Source organism: Rhinopithecus bieti, unplaced genomic scaffold (assembly GCF_001698545.2).
Source record: "Rhinopithecus bieti isolate Rb0 unplaced genomic scaffold, ASM169854v2 scaffold_77291, whole genome shotgun sequence".
In the NCBI taxonomy this organism is placed as follows: domain Eukaryota; kingdom Metazoa; phylum Chordata; class Mammalia; order Primates; family Cercopithecidae; genus Rhinopithecus; species Rhinopithecus bieti.
Window position 1 is genome coordinate 470,738 of NW_016829743.1, and position 14,777 is coordinate 485,514.

General features: G+C 43.0%; 1 protein-coding gene and 2 long non-coding RNA genes across 7 annotated transcripts in view; 1 reads left to right on the plus strand and 2 right to left on the minus strand.

The window, feature by feature from the left end:
• Nucleotides 1-989, minus strand: part of LOC108524051 (uncharacterized) — a 96,295-nt gene extending 95,306 nt beyond the window's left edge. The window contains exon 1 of the long non-coding RNA XR_001883963.1: nt 714-989. This is a non-coding gene — a long non-coding RNA (uncharacterized LOC108524051). The remainder of the gene's footprint in view (nt 1-713) is intronic.
• A 132-nt stretch (nt 990-1,121) lies between these two features.
• LOC108524052 (uncharacterized) lies at nt 1,122-6,085 on the plus strand. Its single transcript, XR_001883964.1, has 3 exons — nt 1,122-1,221; nt 2,013-2,345; nt 6,023-6,085. It is a non-coding gene; the product is annotated as an uncharacterized LOC108524052 (long non-coding RNA).
• A 4,522-nt stretch (nt 6,086-10,607) lies between these two features.
• Nucleotides 10,608-14,777, minus strand: part of VANGL2 (VANGL planar cell polarity protein 2) — a 28,366-nt gene continuing 24,196 nt past the window's right edge. For all 5 annotated transcript variants that reach the window (XM_017864864.1, XM_017864865.1, XM_017864868.1 and 2 more), the window contains one exon: nt 10,608-14,177. In XM_017864864.1, the coding sequence (XP_017720353.1) occupies nt 13,917-14,177 (261 nt within the window). In that variant the 3' untranslated portion in view covers nt 10,608-13,916. The remainder of the gene's footprint in view (nt 14,178-14,777) is intronic.

Genomic DNA, 14,777 nt, shown 5'->3' on the forward strand with positions numbered 1-14,777 from the left:
GTCCAGAATACACAAGTATGCTGCATAAGCAGGGGACTTTGTAATTCCAACTACTCTTCCACCTCTCCCTCGCCCTACACTGACAGCCTAATGAGGAATTCCCTATGAACAGTTAATGGAGGAAGAAAGAGCATGGGCCTGGATTTGCATGCTACCTCAGCCCCAGATGAATGAGAATGGCCTCTCCACTACAGTGAACCTCACTCAGTGGAGGCTTCAAAGTCACTAATGAAAGAAAATCTCTCCAGCGGGCAGAACTTGAAGCAGCATATCTAGTTGTACACTTTGCTTGGAAGGAGATATTGCCTGAGGTACACATCTACATTGACTCATGGGCAGCATCTTAACAGGTTGACCACCTTTCAGGCACTTAAACGAAAAACAGTATTGGAAAAGCAGTAAAAAGGAAGTCTGGGAAAGAACTACGTAAAATGGTCAGACTATTAAGATATCTGTGTCTCAAGTAAACGCTCTTTAAAATACTAGGGTTTCCTAATCCCAGGGTTCTCAACCATGACACAAACTTACTGTTATGCAGAGCATCCAGATTGGCTGCTCCGTATCACCCAGTGGAACTTAGAAGCAAGGAGAACTAATGCAAATATGAAGCTCATGCTACCTGCTGGGCCAAGGGTAATAAAGACCTTTGTCTCTGACCCAGGAGTCTCATGTTTTTTTGTCAGTACCCATGGAACAGTAGCAGGCAAACTTACTAGTTTAGAAGTGACATAACATCTCAGGCTTTTCACAGTTGTTGGAAGTTCTGGCAATGAGGACAAGATGCTGACAGAGATATGGCTTTCAGGAAGAGGAAAGTACAATAGCCTCTTTGCAGGCCTGGTTGGAAGATCTGAGAGACTCCTGGGGATCCAGTAGTGACTGTTCTCATCCAAGTAGTGAGTGAGAGGTGTAGAATGAGGATACCCACTGTTCTACCTGTTAATGGGGCTGAGAGGTAAGAGTTAGGATTGAAGCAAGCTGTCCAAATGGTGCTTGGTGATTGTTCTTTCTCTTCTGGGCGGAAGGAGCGGGGGCATTATTATGATGAAACAGTAAGCCCCATGGCACCAGCCAACAAGCAATAAGGCAGTGGCCACTAGTTAAGGGGTCCCCACAACTAAAATAAATAGTGTTGGTAGTGAGGATATAGATGTTTGGGTAAACCGCAAACAGAATTTGTTTACTTAAACCTGGATCACCACCAGTCACTTGAAACTGAAAGTAAGAGCAGATTGCTTATTGACACAGAGCCGTACTTAAGAGCCTGGTAAAATCATTGCTGTCTGCCCCAGAGACAAACATTATCTTTATCTCGCTAGGCTATTACTTTCTATAGTAAGTTTGAAATATCTCTTAGATGTCTTTGTGAAGATGTCAAATAAGCACTTAGATTTATAAGTCTAGAATTCTGGGGAGAAGTCAGGGCAAGAAATAGAGATTTGGGAGTACTTGGTATATAACTAACGTTTATTGGGTACTTACTACATGCCAGGCATATCAAAGTAGTTTATGAATATTTTCTCAGTTGCACTCCCAACATCCCTATGAGGTTGGCACTGTGTTATTGTCTTTATTTTAAAGATGAAGAAACAGAAAATTTCCCCAAGGCCACATAGCTACTGGGAGCAAAACCAGAAGAAAAACCCAGGCAGGTTGACCCCAGAGTCCATGTTCATTACTACTATGCTGTGCTACCTGGTACACAGATGGTATTTAAAGACTTGGGATGAGATGAGGATACCCGTGGGTAGTATGTAGAAAAGAGAAAAGGGGACTGAAGTACTGCAACATTTAATGATGTCCTTCAGAATTTCCAATTCCTCTTGTCTGGTTCTACACTTAATAGACAAATGCTAATTTATCAATTTGAACCGTCCCATCAGGAATATACCTGTACAAATTACCAACTCCAGTTCTCAAACTAGATCTATCAGTTGTTGTAAATTGATAAATTAACACTCTTATTTATAATTGCTCTTTTATATGTATGGCTGGTTTTATTCCATTTCCAGAATGTTATTTCCCTTTAATTAATTAATGAAGACAGAATGTCTGGACCAGTAACGACCTCCTAAGATACTGACACTCTGTGAGGTACTATCTGAAGCAAACAGGCCTTCTTGGGCATCTCTTTGGCCACAATATGGCACCATACAAGGAATCTGAGGAAGCAGAGGTTCCACATGGTTTGTTGAAAATTCAAGGGGAAAACAACATCTGAACTGAAAATGCTTAACTCAGAGCTCTCCTCAAATAGTAAATACTACTTCAGGAACTGTTGATAAGCTTTGGCAAGACGCTGCCCTCAGAAAGAACCATGGCAGCTGAGAAGTAGCGAGTACCAGGTATGGGTTCTGTGGTATAAGCATGAGGGGCTCCGCAAAGGTGCTCTTCTCTTTAGTGTCAAGCAATTATGTGTACATATACACAGGGTACATTAGATGTTCCAATTCTTCTCCCTGTCTTTGATTTTATTCTTGAAACAAAAGATTCATTTGTAACTTTTATTTCAGTTGCCGTCACTGAGTCTTAGTAAAATAACAGTCCCTTAGTTGTTCAGAAATTCATTTTTATTTTTAGTTATATGGCTACATAATAGTTGTACATATTTATAGAGCACATATGATGCTTTTATACAGGCACATAGTATGTAATGATCAAATCAGGGTAATTGGGGTATTCATCATTTCAAGCATTTATTTATCATCATTTCTTTGTGTTAGGAACGTTCCAATTCAACTATTTTAGTTATTTTTAAATATACAATAAATTGTTGTTAACTACAGTCACCCCATTGTGCTACCAACTACTACAACTTATTCATTCTATTTAACTATATTGTTGTATCCATTAACCATTCCCTGTTAATCCCCCTGTACCTCCTATTCTCCCCAGCTTCTGGTAACCATCATTCTAGTCTCTATCTCCATGACTTCAGTTTTTTTTTTCGCTCCCATATGTGAATGAGTACATGCGATATTTGTCTTTTTGTGACTGGTTTGTTTTATTTAATATAATGTCCTCCAGTTCCATCCATGTTGTTATAAATAACAGAATTCCATTGTATTTTTGTATCACATTTCCTTTATGCATTCCTCCATTGATGGACATTTAGGTTGCTTCCGTATCTTGGCTATCATAAATAGTACTGCCATAAACATGAGAGTGCAGTTATCTCTTCAGTATACTGATTTCCTTTCTTGTGGGCATACACCCAGCAGGGGGATTGTTAGATCATATAGTAGTTCTGTTTTTAGTTATTTGAGGAACCTCCATACTGTTCTCCATAGTGACTGTACTAATTGGCATTCCCACCAACAGTGCACAAGTATTCTCCTTGCTACACATCCTTGCCAGCCTTCTCAAGAAATATTTTGACAACTTCCAAGGTCCAATTATTTCGACACTCAATTTTTAGACAGCAATTACTTGTATAAAGTTTGGTTATTGAAGAGAATGGGGAAGCTCTTTCTAGTCAAAAAGATTTTGTGCCCCATCCTTTATTTCAAGGAAACCTTTCCTGACAACCTTGGTCAGGTTCCTACTGTAAGATCCCATAGTCCCCTATACTTCATCACTACATTCATCACCTTTGAAATTAAGTGATTACTATCTGAGAACAAAGACTATATCTGTGTTATTCATTGCCATGCCACCAATACCTAGCATAGTTCCTGGCACATAGAAGGTGCTCAACAAATATTGGTTAAATGACAGAATGAGTGAAAAACACTAAACACAGATAAGACAGCTTCCAGCAACATTTAACTACAAGATTGTCAAGATCTTGAAGTTTGTGCAGTGACCAAGACTTGGGCAAAGAAACTTGAGAAGATATTTCTAGATTATTGATATATGATGCTACCTACAATTATTGAAATATGATGTTACTTTTGTGAAAGGAAAATGAATCTTGGGGCCCCAAAATCACTAAGCTAAATGGAAAAGTCAACCAAGGAACTGCTTAGGGCAAACCTGCCTCCCATTCTCTTCAAAGCCACCCCTCTGCTCACTGAGATAAATGCATGTATGATTGCCTCCTTTGGAGAGGTTAATCAGAAACTCAAAAGAATGCAACCGTTTGTCTCTTATCTACCTATGTCCTGGAAGCCCCTTCCTCACTTCGAGTTGTCCCACCTCTGCTTCAAGTTGTCCTGCCTTTTCCAGACCAAACCAATGTTCATCTTACATACGTTAATTAATGTCTCATCTCTCCCTAGAATGTATAAAACCAAACTGTGCTCTGACCACCTTGGGCACATGTCATCAGGACCTCCTGAGGCTGTGTCATGGGTGTGTGTCCTCAACCTTGGAAAAATTAAGTTTCTAAATTAACTGAGACCTGTCTCAGATATTCAAGGTTCACACTTTCATTCTATACCCATAGAAATTAATGCAAATATTGAAGTACATTAAGTCACCTTATCATGCTATCTCAACATGGTAAAACTCATGAATTTCCTCTGTTCTATTGGTCATTGATATGGTTTGGCTGTGTCCCCACCCAAATCTCATCTTAAATTGTAGTTCCCATAATCCTCATGTGTCATGGGAGGGACCAGATGGAGATAATTGAATCATGGGGGTGATTGCCATCATGCTGTTCTCATGATAGTGAGTTCTCACAAGATCTGATGGTTTGATAAGGGGCCACCCCCTTCAGCTGGCACTCACTTCCCTCACCTGCCGCCATGTAAAACATGCCTGTTTTGCCTTCTGCCATGATTGTAAGTTTCCTGAGGCTTCCCTAGTCATGAGGAACTGTGAGTCAATTAAACCTCTTTTCTTCATAAATTATCCAGTCTTGGGTATATCTTCATAGCAGCATGAAAACAGACTAATACAGAAAATTGGTACCACAGAGAGTGGGGTACTGCTATAAGGATATCCAGTTATGTGGAAGTGACTTTGGAACTGGGTAGCAGGCAGAAGTTAAAACAGTTTGGAGGGCTCAGAAGAATACAGGAAAGTTTGGAACTTCCTAGAGACCTGGAGGGCTCAGAAGACAGGAAAATGTGGGAAAGGTTGGAAGTTCCTAGAGACTTGTTGAATGGCTTTGACCAAAATGCTGATAGTGATATGGACAATGAAGTCCAGGCTGAGGTGGTCTCAAATGGAGATGAGGAACTTGTTAAGAACTGAAGTAAATGTCACTCTTGCAATGCAAAGAGACTGGCAGTTTTTGGTTCTCATTCTCTCTCCTGCTGCCAAGTGAAGAAGGATGTGTTTGCTTCCCCTTCCACCAGAATTGTAAGTTTCCTGAGGCCTCCCTAGCCATGAGAAACTGAGTCAATTAAACCAGTTTTGGGTATTTCTTCATAGCAGCATGAGAATGGACTAATACAGTCACGTTGGCAAAATAAAAATTCTAGCCAAAGATAATTTATATTGTAAACTGCTCCTTTAATTTCTGTGGCCTTTAGTGATAAGATCTCATCTTGGCTCTTTTTTGTGTCATTTTAAATGTCTCATTGGATCAATGAAGTTGCCTACTGAACTGCTTTTGTATAAACTCCACACATAAGGCCTATCTCGCAACATATCATTTAAGATTCTCATAAAATCACAATTTGATACAGGTGGTGCAATTTTATAGCATGAGCAACAATGACTTTACCAAACTATTTATTACATTCATAAAATTTAGACCTCTTAACAATTTTGATCTCTTGCATCAATTATCTTAGAGTTAAGTAAGGCATGTTTAGGACCCTCAAATTGTCAGGGGTATATTAAGCTTCTTTTAGGGCCTTGCTACTCAAAATAAGGTCTGTAGAACAGCAGCAGCAGCACCTGGTGCTTAATACTGTGTTGCCCCGGGACGCATATGCTGAAGCCTAACCCCCAGTTTGATGTTATTTGGAGATGTGGCCTTTGGGAGGTAATTAGATTTAGATGAGGTTATGAGACTAGGGCCCTTGTGATGGAATTAGTGCCCTTATAAGAAGAGATGTAAGAAACCTGGCTCTCTCACTGTCTCTCTCTCTCTCTCTCTCTCTGTCTCTGCCATGTGAGGGCACAGCAAGAAGGCAGCATCTTATAAGCCAAGAAGAGATCCCTCATCAGATCCAAACCATGCTTGCCAGCCTGATCTAGAACTTCCAGCCTTAAGAACTATGAGGAGTAAATTTCTGGATTTTAAGCCACTCAGTCAGTCTATGGTATTTTGTTATGGCAGCCTGAGCTGACTAAGACACCTGGGCACCTGTTCAAAATGAAGAAACTCAGACCCTACCCCAGACCTGTTGAATCAGGATCTGTATTTCACATAATCCTCAAGTGATTTGTACACTTGCTGTATGTACCACTGAAGTTTGAAAAGTCTATTTTGGGGACCTATTTCAAGACAGAGTAAAAACCCGATGAACATTTCAATTACAGGAAAAAGGTTGCCCAGCATCGAATTCTTCAATATGCTCCAAATCAGAAGTACACAATCTCATACCAGTCACTGAAAATGAAATCTACAAGGTCAGTTTTCCCTGCATACGGTTTGGCTCTGCTTTCACTTTAACTGGATTCCATCTTTGAGGCCGGAGGTACTGTGTTAAGATATAAGTAAACTAGCAGAAGACAAGAAGTCTTTCAACAAGTGTTCTTTATTACAGTAAAAACCATCCCAGCCAACGCCACCCTAAAATCACACGTTCGTATGTCAAAGAGAACTAACATTAACAGGAACTTGAAAGGAGCGAAAATCTTCACTAAGTTAAATCACATGTTTCCTGACTCATTTAAGTCCCCTCATGCAAATTTTTGGTTGTCCCAGTATTATTGATGGACCAACAGAGCTTCAGCTTCCTCTTCAGTGGTCTTTAGCAGATTTCCAAGCTCCAGAGTGACACTGTTAAAGGATTCAAGAGAAACAGCACACACCTGCACATTTGCCCCCTGCATCACAAGTACCTACAATACTATCACTTTTATTACTAGAGCAGTATCTAGAACTAGGTAAAGTTGTGCTTGATGTCTTCTTAGTCAGATTTTTTTAAAATAGAGTTTGTTTGCTTGTATTTATTTATTTATTTATTTTTGAGATAGAGTCTTGCTCTGTTGCCCGGGCTGGAGTGCAGTGGCACAATCTCAGCTCACTGCAGCCTCCACCTCCCGGGTTCAAACAATTCTCATGCCTTGTCCTTCCGAGTTCCTGGAATTACAGGCGCATTCTACCAAAATAATTTTTGTATTTATAGTAGAGACAGGGTTTCACCATGTTGGCCAGGCTGGTCTCGAACTCCTGACCTCAAATGTAAAAGACTTTTTAGAGTAGTTTTAGTTTCATGAGAAAATTGAGTGGAAGGTACAGGGATTTTTTATACATGCCCTGCCCCCACACTTGCATGGACTCTCCCATTATCAACATCCCCCACCAGAGTGGTACATTTGTTAAAATTAATCACTCAAAGCTCATAATTTACATTAGACTTCACTACTGGTACTGTATATCCTATGGGTTTGGAAAAATTTATAATGCCAAGTATCCACATTTATAGCACATACACAGTAGTTCCACTGCCCTAAAAATCCTAAAAATCCAGTTTCACTTTTAACCACATACTTACCCTAAGTGAAGCAACAGCATGACCTAATTGTGCCCAAAAGCAAGAAGGGACAAGACACAACCGAAGACCTCATACTCCTAATTATTTTTTCTTTTTTTTTTTTTTTTTGAGACAGAGTTTCGCTCTTCTCACCCAGGCTGGAGTACAATGGCCCAGTCCTGGCTCACTGCAACCTCTGCCTCCCAGGTTCAAGTGATTCTCCTGCCTCAGCCTCCTGAGTAGCTGAGATTACAGGTGTGCACCACCACACCCAGCTAATTTTTGTATTATTAGTAGAGACGGGGTTTTACCATCTTGGCCAGGCTAGTCTGGAACTCCTGACCTCAGGTGATCCACCCACCTCGGCCTCCCAAAGTGCTGGGATTATAAACATGAACCACTGCACCCAGCCATACTCCTGATTTTTATAACCTTATAACCAAAGTCATTCCTGTTACAGGATATCAGAGTACAGATGGCTATTTTTGAGAAGCGACATCAAAATAGTTTACATATCAGGCTCAATACCCTCATACACTGTTGGCTTCAGTCTGCCTTTTACAGATGGTATTTACCACCTCCAGGAAAACAGTGTACTTCCTTGGGTTGCCTACAACACATGACAAAATAAAATTTCCCAACTTATCTTGTAAAAGTCCCCTGAGCTCCAAGGGGAGGGGGCCAATGTTTTATTTATCTTTGTATCACAACGCCTACCACACAGTAAGTGTGCCCCCAAAACTTGCTGAGATGAAATGAGAGAAGCCAATGCCTTGGCCAGGTTTCCCAACTCTAAACCAGTACCTTCTCCCACTATTCTACATACTTAAATGTGGCATTCACTGTTATGAGCAGGTAGGATATCATGTCTGCCCTGTCCTTTGTACCAAGGGAAATGGATCCCATTCTCAGCCTAAAAAGAAACTAGGGAACTGGACAGGGATGACTATTCTCCAAGATTTACTATGTAGGTGGTCCCTTATGATCTCTCTAGCATCTTCCATCACCTTGTGTATACTAATGCTGCAGTGGTTTTCCAACGGCTGACTTTCCCCTACCCCAGCCTTCCTGGCAATTGGAAGAGCCTTACTATCATATGCCTAAAGTACAAAAAAGCCAAGGGTTACATTAAGCAAGCTGACTTTCAATCTGTAGAAGCCATTAAGCTATCCCAAACAAACAAAAAAACAAAAAGTAACAAAAAAATTAAAATTAAAAAATAAAAAACTAATAACAAATCAGTGAGACCTTGGGCTAAAGATCTTTATGTCTCCTCATCCAGAGCCCCAGCCCCAGTTCCCCCTCTCAGCTGTATTTCAAAGGCAAAGGCTAAAAAACAAAAATCACACGTGGGCAGCATATATAATCACATATAATGTCATGAAGTGCCAGGCATGACCCTGACAATCCACCAAGCTGGGTCCCTAACTTCAGTGCTATGTGAAGTACTCCCATGGAAAACACATCCTTTCAGACAAAAGTTACAAATACTCTTTGCTGCATGACAAGTGGTCAGGATTATCACTTTTGCTTGCAGCAAACCTCTAGAGAAAATATGATCTTATGAATCAAATATTGAGGTCTGGCTTTAAATCTATGAATTCCTGGGCCAGCATTACAGGAGGAGGTCCCTGAGGTTAACTAGGCTCCTCAAGGGTCCACCAAGGTTAGCTCAGAGAGGGCAGGACCATATCCAATATCTTTACCAGAGAAAGTACTTTAGCATCAAGCTGGGAACATCATAGCCACTAAATAAAGAATAAACTTAAAAGGTGTTTACTATACTTCACTGTTGAGAACAAGAATAATTTCAGAGGCATGCTAAGGTAGACATTTGGTCACAATGTAAGTCACAAGTTGACTCGGAAATGAACTGAAAACAGCAAGTGAAACTACTCTACAAGCCTAGTTACAAAAAGAACAGAGCCGTGAGAATGGGGATGCAGTTTCAAGGGGAAGTATTTTGTTTGTTTTCACATGAGAAAGACTGGAGTGTAATTTTAAAGGGAGAAGTACATGATCCCTTTCATGAGCCCCTATTGTATTGTTAGTTGTTAAGTTCATTATCCATTCAATAATTTTTTATTGAGCACCAACTATATGCGAGGAACTGGTTTCGATTCTAGGAATACTTAGATGAACAAAACGTAATCTCAAGGTAAGGGTGTTCCCCCATCTTGAGCCTTAAACAAACTCCCTAGATTTCTTGAAGAAGGAAACTCCCCGAGCTCCTTGGAATTCAGCCAGGGTTTGTCTACACTCTGCCTGAGAACACACCATGAAGCCTTGCACTAGGGTCACCCGGCCTGTCACCCCTGTAAATTGGGTCATCCTCCAGGATGAAGCCTCTCTTGCCTTTGCATCCCCAGAGCCTGGCAGAGTATGAGGCAGGGGAGAAGAGGAAGAAATCTAGTGAATAGGCCATCTCCATACAGAAATGCTTGTTTTTAACCTTAGTAGGCTGTTTACATGTGAAGCATCTTGCCCAAAGTCACAGAGGTCAGGTCCAGGTAAGACTGAGAGAAGGGCCCCAATCTCTTGAGGATGATTTTAGTGCCTGATTACATGCATTACAGTGACAACGGAGCAATGAGCTCTCTACATATTTAGAACTAAGACACATACTTCAGAAACTTGTCTCAACGAATTGTGATGAGCTGTCACCATTGACTGATATCTCAATTATCCCCTGAAATTCCTATGGCACTTTCTGTTTTAGAAAGACGTTTTAGAAACCCACTCCTGTCCTAGAGGCCATACAGATACAAGCTTGCTCAGGAGAGTGGACCCAGGAAGTAATCTTTCTTTCTCTATCCTGACAACTATACCAGGAAGTGGTTGAGTCCTCATATTCTTGTTTCTCTCTCTTTAGAATCAGGATTCAGAATAAGCAATTTCCTTTTTCATTTTCCCATTTCTCTCCCACACACCCTGAAAGCCTGCAGAACAATGATGGGCTCACACTGCCCCCTCCTGCCCATTCCCTCCCTAACAAGGAGTATATATTCATTCTCCCCTGGCCCTCTTTTGCTCCCATTCCTGTAAAGAAAGAAAAGCAACAGAATGCCCCCACAAAAGTCAAATGTCTTTATTTTATATAAAAAAAATTTGTACAGTTTTAGTTCCTATGTTTAAGAAAAAAACCCTAAAATTGCCATAATGTTTAGATCCACTGCAAACTGTAGAAACAAGCTTTTTATATATTAAAAAAAATTTACATTTTACAATTTTCTACATGCATGCACAAGGTCTCAGCTCTGTAACCCCCCCAAAAAAAGAAAAAAAATCTAGATCCAACAGTGGAAAATTCTACATTTTACAATCTCACTTGGAAGGGACTCAAAAAGCCCCCTTTCTTTTGCGCACAGAAGAACAAATCACAACAATCACACACCAGGACTGAATCCATCAGCAGATACTGCCCCGTGGGAAGGGCAGAGGAAGGAGAAGACAGACAGACTGACAGACACCACAGAGGAACAGGGGAGTTCGCCTGGGAAAGAAGAGAAGTACAAACCCTGGGGAAAAGATGTGCCAAATGAGAAAGTTCCGGAGAGCCCGATGTCTCATCACAGGTGTTACATCAGGGTTTGCCATTGGAATACTGAGTGGAGATGGGAAAGAGAAAAGTAAAGGACTGAAATGGGAGGGGAAGAGGAAGAAAAGATGAGAGACAAGAGGGAAATAAACAAGAAAAAAAAACAAAGAGAGCACAAAGACTAGTTTAGGAGAAAGGACCAATGAGGACAGTGGCAGAGTGGCGAGGTAGGTGAAGGACTGAGGCACAGCGTCCTGGTGTGGAGGGAGGAAGGGCAAGCGTTCCGAGGTGGTGAAAAGGAAGGCCTGCTAGGCACGGTGGGGATGGGCGAGGATGCCATGAGTCACACAAAAGAGAGTACTGGAGAGGCCCAGCCACAACAGCCCTGTGGTGTCCAGGGGGTAAGAGGTGGGCACACCCCCACAGCAGGAGAATAAGCAGATCCAGCGCATGATGGGACAGACACAGTGGGGAAACTGCTCAGAGGGACTGAGTCAGCCGCACACCCCACAGCAGTTTACAGCATGGAGACAACTTCCCACAGAGGAGAAGCAGAGGACGAACACATGGCCATACGTCTGACAATTCATCCTGACATTTTAAAAAACAATAGTGATAATAATAATAATAATAACAATGAAAGAAGACAAAGATACCACAGTTCTGACGCAAAAGACCAAAATGCTACCATTCTCAGGCACAGCCCTTAGTGCTTAGAGAGAGAGTTGGAGGAGAAAATTCTTTTTTTTAGGAAAGGGGAATGAAAAAAAATCACAGTGATTAAAAACATGGCAGGATCTTAAAATAAACACTCCCCTGCCCCTAACCTAGGACAGCAACTAAGATCCCAAATCCTTTCCCTCTCTCCAACCCCAACCTGCTCCTCAGACCACACCACACTCCATCCTGCCCCCAAAGGCAATGACCCTGGTCACCATCCAGGCCCTGTTTTCCAGGATAGTGAGGTATTTATGTGACTAAGAAGGGACTCCTCTGACACAAGGATTTTGAAGAGAAGAAAAGAGACAGACCCCCAGAACAGGACGTATTTCATACAGGCCTATCTCGTAACCCTGGCCCCAGCCAGAGGCCATGCCTAAGTGAGCTCCACAACCCACCCCTTTGGGGACAAAGTAGGCATTGGCCAATGAGCCCCTCTCTGGCATGTGGTGGGTGAACAGGTGAACTTTTGCAGAAAGGACAGCAGGAGAAACCCCAATCACTAGGCTCCATCATTCCCAGGGCTGGCACTACACAGAGAGGAAGCCTCCCAGGTGAGACCCTGAGGATCTTATCCCAGGATGTGCTCTGCAAGGTAAGTACCAACGAGTCTTCCAGGGAAAAGAAGGGCCTGCAAAGGGACACTGTGAGTTACTCAGAGGAATGGCCTAGTCATTGCAGCCATTGGAAAGGTCCTTCATGTGGCTCCTGGCTAGATGTATATGGGTACTTCCTAATTCTATTTTCCTTGGCAAAAATGTTTGAGTCAAAGGCTCAGATTTATATTGAAAAGATTTATTAGAGGACCAGCAAATTCTGCTGAAAATGAGATCTAAATTATCAAGAATTTGGATTTGGTGCAAAGACTATGGAAGCTAAAATGGGGTGAGGGGTGAAGTACCTACAAAAGGCAGTGATCCTTGTCCCTTTACCCAGTACAGAGGGAGCCCAGAGCTCAGAGAATCAGGCAAGGAGAAAAGGGGTAGGGACCCTGGAAGGCCAAGGAAACCAGACCCCTGAGGCAAAGAACTGGACTTAAGGCAGGGGATGAGGAGGAGCTGCCAGCTCTTCCCCAAAAGAGATGAGGCAACAGGTCTCTGGAGTCGAGAGAAGACAGCAGGACAGGGGTGGCTGATGACAAAAACAAAACCATTTGTCTAAGACCACAGGGGCTGGGTCAGGGTCTGCAAGCCACTAAGTCTGTACAGGACTTACCATCCTTCACTGGGAGGAGCACGGAGGAAAGTGAGGGTAGGGTCAGGGAGCAGGAGTCAATGATGGGGGTCTCTCCAAACTCTCAGGGATCTATTCAGCCCTCCTCCTCAGGGACTGCCTAGGAAAGACACATTGGAACAAAGGTACCTTCCCCCAAGTCCCTGGAAAAGTCGTCACAGAGAGTTTCCACTTGTTTGCCTATGGTCACGTGACCATACAAACCAAAAACATTAGGTGGAGATTTCTGGGAAAAGGATGGGATCCTTCTTTGCTCTAAATATATGTGGAAGCAAATGCTCCTGGCAAGGAGATTCCTAACTCAGACTGTGTGGCAGGAGTATCCCTGCCCCAGAACCCAGGGTTTGTTGTGGCTGGTGTGAGGAACAGGAGGGCTAGTTGCTGCCCTGGAGGAGTTTGGCACTGTGGCTCTCTGGAGTCATGACCATGTGCCCCAGAGAAACCCTGCTGGGGCCACTGAAGAGAAATGCTACAAGAACTTGCGTTTGTGAGTCGAGGTTCAGGAGGGGAAGGTACAATTAGCAGGGTCCTGTGCCCTTTCAGGAGAGACTGCAATCTGGAAAAAGACTAGGTAGGGAAAGAAGAGGGAGAGAGGCACTGATTCCTGCAGGGCCTAGAGTAATACAAACATTGTTGGGGGCAGGGGAGAGGGGTCCTTCCCAGGTACTGTTGACAGCAGGATGGTCCAGGTTCACATGGGGTAAAATAAGGAAGAGGCGAGGAGAGAAGTTGGGGGTAAGTTAATTCAAAGAAAAAAAAAAAAAAAAAAAAAACAAGAGCAAGAAGAAGAAGGGTGGCAGGAATGTGGCTGGGCCTGAGAACCAAGCCCCTCCCACCCCCTCAGGAGCCCCCCAGAGTCTCCCACTCCCCCTGCTGTTGCACAGTCACACTGAGGTCTCAGACTGCAGCCTCATGACAAACTTGTGCGACTTGGGATCCACAAATTCCTCGGAGAGTTTGAAGAATGGGACCTTCTTAGTGCTGACCACCAGGCTGAAGTCCTGGCGTTTTAAGAGGAAAACGATGCCATCCTTAAGCCCGTTGGTCACCGGCTCCTCGCTCACCAGTGTCCACTGTTTGGCCAGCCAGCGTTCCTTGTGGTACTGGATAGTAGGTCCAGCCGCCAAGTATCGCTCCAAGAAGGCCTAAAGAGGAAAGAAGGGGCTGAATAAAAATCTCTGTCGCCTATGCAGTATCCTTCATCCCCTGAGGCATAGTTTCCAAAGACAACAAGGACATCCCTGAGCTCACTCTATGCATATGAACTAGAACCTCAGAATGTTACAGCAGGAAGGGGCCTGAGATCATCTGCTTCAGACCCTCATTTTATAAATGAAGAAGCTGGAGTGCACAAGGGGATGTGGCTCATCAGGTAGGACTGAACTCGGCTCCCCTGACCCCCATCTGCTGCTCTTCTCCCTGCACCAGGCTGTGACCTGGGCAAGCCCTCCCTCATTCTTCCTTCCTTCCCACACAGCTTATATGATTAATGCCAAGCAGGTTTTGTTTTTTTGCACCAGGAGGGAGCCAGAGGTGTCAAGGTTAAAGTGCAACATCTTTAGTTACCTGCTCACCAAGGGTGGCTCAGGGAAAGCAATTCTTGGAAGCTGGCAATAGAGTTAAGGGTGGGCAACGGCTCAAAATGACACAAAGCCAAGACCAGCCAGTGGAGGTGAAGAGGGTAATGGGGGTAAAGGTGGGCCTTTGGATCTGGTAATTCCAGAGCCCTCATAGAGATAAGAACT